This window comes from Colias philodice, chromosome 1, assembly GCF_061535455.1.
Source record: "Colias philodice isolate Cphi_HAF_F1 chromosome 1, ilColPhil1 Martin Lab GWU primary, whole genome shotgun sequence".
In the NCBI taxonomy this organism is placed as follows: Eukaryota; Metazoa; Arthropoda; class Insecta; order Lepidoptera; family Pieridae; genus Colias; species Colias philodice.
The window spans coordinates 16,270,484-16,275,955 of NC_143086.1; the positions used below are offsets into that span (position 1 = coordinate 16,270,484).

At 32.8% G+C, this 5,472-nt stretch overlaps 1 protein-coding gene across 1 annotated transcript; it reads left to right on the forward strand.

Moving 5' to 3' along the window:
* The first annotated feature begins 394 nt into the window (after positions 1-394).
* LOC149491544 (uncharacterized) lies at positions 395-1,615 on the forward strand. Its single transcript, XM_089699892.1, has one exon. The coding sequence runs from the start codon at positions 395-397 to the stop codon at positions 1,358-1,360; it is 966 nt and encodes a 321-aa protein (XP_089556018.1). The 3' UTR covers positions 1,361-1,615.
* The last annotated feature ends 3,857 nt before the right edge of the window (positions 1,616-5,472 follow it).

Genomic DNA, 5,472 nt, shown 5'->3' on the forward strand with positions numbered 1-5,472 from the left:
AAGGTATACGTTAGAGTATAAGAAGGATTAGTGCAATACTGATTTAATCGGCCCTTAACATGAATCTGTTCAAACTACGTACAATGATAAATTATTGTTTTGTATGTATTTGTGTTATTTCTCGGAAATTCGACGATTGGATGTTTAGAGACCGTTTGTATTGCGGCATCGTTAATGAATTGCCTGTTAGTTTTACCTATAGTTTCGAATAGTTTATTTATTTGGAGTGTATAGAAGAGAGTTTTTGTAAATTAATTCTGCAAAAAATAGAAACGGTACGCAACCTATTATACTATAGTAATAAGTTATACATGACGACGTCACTCATGGTTTTACCTAATAGGTAGACCTGGTGTCGCACCCGGCGGTGATGAGGGACAGGGAGGTGGAACGAATGGCACCCACGATTGAGGACCCACATCCGGCAGAGCAGGTAGAGCTGGGGTTCGTCTTGGTAGATGAGGGCACCTATGCCGACGTGGTTGACAGCCACGTCCATAGGATCTATACGGACGGCAGCAAGATTGAGGGTCGAGTCGGAGCCGCCCTTTCTGTATGGGAAGGTGCGATCGAGACAAAGGCCATCAAGCTTGCGTTGTCGCCGTATTGTACCGTTTATCAGGCTGAGCTCCTTGCGCTCAAAAGAGCAGTAGATATAGCCTGCAAGAGTGGAGCGGCAAAGGTCGGTGTCCTCAGCGACTCCAGATCGGCGCTCCAGGCGGTCACCCTGAGTTCCCCTCATCCCCTGGCTGTGCAAACACGGGCGGCCCTCCGAAAAGCTGCATCGCAGAGGCGGGAGGTCTCCCTGTTTTGGATCAAGGCGCACGCAGGGCTGAAGGGGAACGAACGGGCAGACGAATTAGCCAAGGGGGCCGCTTTGGGGTTGAGGAGGAAACCGGATTACGATCTGTGTCCTGTTTCATTCGTCAAGCGTATCTTGAGACAGGATACGATTGGCGAATGGGATAGGAGATACGAAGTAGGAGGAACGGCCGGAGTCACGAAGCTCTTTTTCCCAAGCGCTGCTGCTGCATACAAAGTAGTCGGAAAAATAGACATCACACACCACATCACACAAGTACTGACTGGTCACGGCGGATTCGCCTTCTACTTGAACAGATTCAAGCTGAAGGAGAATCCGTCGTGTCTATGTCAGCCCGGAGTAGAGGAGACGGTTCCTCACCTGTTACTCGAGTGCCCTATTTTTGCAAGCAATAGATATGCTATTGAACAAAAATTAGGCATGGCGATGACGGGTGAGAATCTACCTTCCGCCCTGGGGGATAAGTTTAGGGATACTTTCTTTAAATATTGTAAATATATTGTAGAAGTAGTCAATAAGCGAAATAATGGGGTGTGATGTGATTCTGTGATATTAGGGATAGTTTCAATTGTTGTAGAATTTATTTTATTTATTTTATTTACCAGTATTTTAATATTTAATTTTGTATTTGTAATATTTTTATTTTGTAATAATTCTATTTTTATTATGTGGATATAAATTGTGATTGTAAATAAATGAAAAAAAAAATGAAAATAACGTCTCTGGACAATATTCCAGAGGTGGCGCGAACACCCTGTGATGGCGGGTGCCTTTTTAAAAAAAAAAAAAAAAAAAAAATAGACCTGGAGATATTGACACAAAATTTCGAGTCATTTGTAACAGGATGGCGGTTCTACAGGGTTCTTAGTACGCAATGACAAAAAGAAAAATGATGGTGTGAACGCTGGTACCGGCGGCTTAGTCGCGTGGGCGTTAGTCGAACTCGTCGGAAAATAGCGAAAGTCAAACGATTGGTTCATAAGTCTTAACCATTATTTTTTATATTTGAAGAGAAAAGGTTGTCCTGGCCGAACAACTTTTACTAGGACAGCTAGTTTTTTTAGTTTACTTTAGTGTAACTTTAACGCTTCCATACAAACATTCATGGAAAACAAGATTAAGAAATTATCTTATTTGATTTTACGCGAGTATTTATTCATTAAAAACGTCGAGATAATAATATAATAAATAAATTACGTTTTAACCCATTGACCACCGTAAGGCCCGATCGGGGCGCGACACAATAGATTTTCTATTGTGTCTGTGATTCCGAGGACTGATGGATTAAATCCGTTTAAGTGTTTAATGTCTTATTATTAATTTCTTCGATAAACACGAATATTACGAACCAAACAATAGAATAAGCATTTCTATCTATTAGTGCTATTATCAATAAATTCAGAGTAATATTTTCTTCTTGGAATCAATGAGTTTATAAGCTGTTGCTTTTCAAGCACCATTTAATATGAAATGAAGCATTATAATAATATAATAGATATTCTTGAAGTATTCTCGAGAATTGATCCATACAATAATCATCCCACTGCTAGTTTCAAGATGAGTTCAAAATACTAATAACAAGCGCTTATAGAATAAAATCCTCTTTGTTTGTAATATCATATTATAAAGAGAAATAAATTTTATTGTTTCGTCTATTTTGATTATATTTTATCAAATTCATACGAATGTTTTTTTTTCTATAAATAAGTAGATAATAAAAATACGTAAATTTTATCTTATTTTCGAATTCTTACGAAATGAAATGACTGAATCGGATTTGACTACACTTTTATTAATTACCTATATTAAACGTCTTCTTTAATTTTGAATCTTGTCTTAGTTAATAAATAAGAGAACAATAAATTGGAATCCCTAATGTTCTAGGAATAAATTAAAAAAGAATAAAGAAAACCCAAAATAAATGGATGAAAATTTGTAAATAATTCATCTTTATGTATGTTTAAATTATATGTATAATATACTTAACAATTCATTTCTTATTGTTAATATTTATAAAGATTAATGAAGGAAAAAGATGAATAAAATGGATAAAGTTGCTTAGACGTACATCAATCCATACTAATATTATAAATGCGAATGTAACTCTGTCTGTCTGTCTGTTACTCAATCACGCCTAAACTACTGAACCAATTTGCATGAAATTTGGTATGGAGATATTTTGATACACGAGAAAGGACATAGGCTACTTTTTATTGCGAAATATGTACCACGGGCGAAGACAGGGCGGACCGCTAATTATTTATAAATGTTTTCTCAAGAAAGTGAAAATCGAAATGTATCGAGAGATAAATGTTTAAAATTTAAATAATTGACCTCGTTAAAGCATTATCCAATAAATTAATAAAGTTGTTTTATTAATAATTCAGTTAATATAATTTCATGCGATGCTCGTAATATCGTGTAGGTGCTGAATTTCCTATTAAATAATTATTATAAATGAGTTGAAAATTATCATTACTCTCTGTAATATATACTGAGAATTAATAATTAAAGATTATTTATTTAAAGATTATATTTATCTATATATTAGATTGCATGATTTAAATATCATAGTTTTAGAGTAAATTATTATTTTAAAACTTCATAGTTTAGTAATTATTATTTAGTGAAAATTGATACTACTCGGCCATAGTGACAATTAGGTTTAGAGACATTTATTTTCAAAGAATTTTACAATTCACTTATTCTCAAGTTTCACAGTATTTTACAAAGTTGTACACCTTGACAAAAAAAATTAAAAAAATTGCGGGTGAGTGGAGATTATTTTGTGCAATAATATCGTCTTATGATGGTATGGCTGTGTTCGTGAGGAATGTTTACACGGATATAAAGCAACTAAATGTGACATCGATTGCATGAACTAAAATAAATATTAATTGTAAAAATTAGACTAAATAGTAATTTAGTGTTGACTTAGCTATTTAAAGTAATTTAATTAATACAATCTTGTTTTTTTTTATAATATGTATAAGTAATAGTTCATAGTAATAAAATTCATAATATGATGTAATGATTTTTACTCTTTATTTTAAAATAATCATAAAATATATACTTTTTATGTTATATTTAACACTTTATATTAGTTATATTAATTTATTTTTTGAAGTAATTTTACTTTTGATTTTTTTTTAAACTAGGTAAGTAAGTATGTGATCGTTGTTATTTTTATTTATATTGCTGATTTTATTTTATTCACTTATATTTTTAAGTTGTAATTTGTATACACGATAGTTATTTCAGGGCATATTTTCATTTTGTAGTATATGAAGTTTTAATTTCTTTTTGAATAATCCTAATGATTTTACTTGTTTTATATCTGTAGGTAGGCTATTATATATTTTAACTCCGTCATGAAGTAAATTTTTTGAGCCATAGTAGGTACGGGCTGGATGGATATTTAGGTGGTCAATACATATATTTTGTCGTAGATTAGAATTTCGCTTCCTCTTAGTTAAAGTGATATCTGTATGAATTTCCTTATTAAACAATTTTCGTATCAGAATATTTATAGACGAATTATAGACGAAAATTTGCGAAATATCCATTATTTTAGTGTCTTTATATATTTTCTTTGTTGGAGTGAGATAATTATAGCAAAAAAGGGTTTTTATTAATCTATTTTGGGCTATTTGTACTTTGTTCATGTTAGTTTTAGCGGATGTTCCCCATATCGGTATTAGATAATCTAAGTGGGATTTAATTAAGGAGTTATAAATTGTATATCGAACAGTATTTGGAAGACATTTTGCAAATCCCATAGAAATCTAAATAACAAGACACTAGAAGTCGTAAGCGTGCGTGACCTTGTCGCCACTCAGGTGATTTGCACATCACCAGTGCATTCGTCACTGTTCAGTTGCTCTGGAGACGTATGAGTGTATACATGGTGTGTTTCAGCAATTCCCATTGCGGAAATTCTTCCACAAGTTGTAGTTATATTTATAAAGGAATAATATTTCATCGGAAAATATTTTTTTTAGAAATAATGCCGTTTTTCCTTAAAATTATAGAATATTTACAAGTATTACGAGTGTCACCATAGTAATCGAAATAACAATGAATGACACAGTCGACCATTCTTATTATCACGTTTGTTCGTATTGGAGCAAAAAGTCTCATATACTTAGGGATGTTATTCTAAAATAAACCGTAAATTCGTGCGTTAGGATACATATTCAAAAGCTTAATTTAATAGATAAGTTAGTTTTCACTAAAATCAAGCTGTCCAATAAAAGGCATAGTTTACTTGTGTGTACTGTTTAGCTTTCGGTTTGAATGTGTTGATTTTGGCGACAGCGGTTTTCATACGAATTATGACATTATAGCCCTTCTATGTGTCTTGTTATTTAGATTTCTATGGCAAATCCCCTTAATGCACCAGACAATGAAACTATTTTTTTCCTGACTTTTTCAATATGCGGTTTCCAGGTCATATGACTATCCAATACTAGACCCAGATATTTTTCTTCATTAATCTGTTTAATTTGTTGATTATTTATAAATAGAGGGGCATGTGTTGGAACTTTTTTAGATTTAGGTGAGAATATAATATAATTAATTAGTTTTTTCAACGTTAATTGTCAGTAGATTATTTTGTAGCCAAGTGTTAAGGAGGGTCATACCTAGTG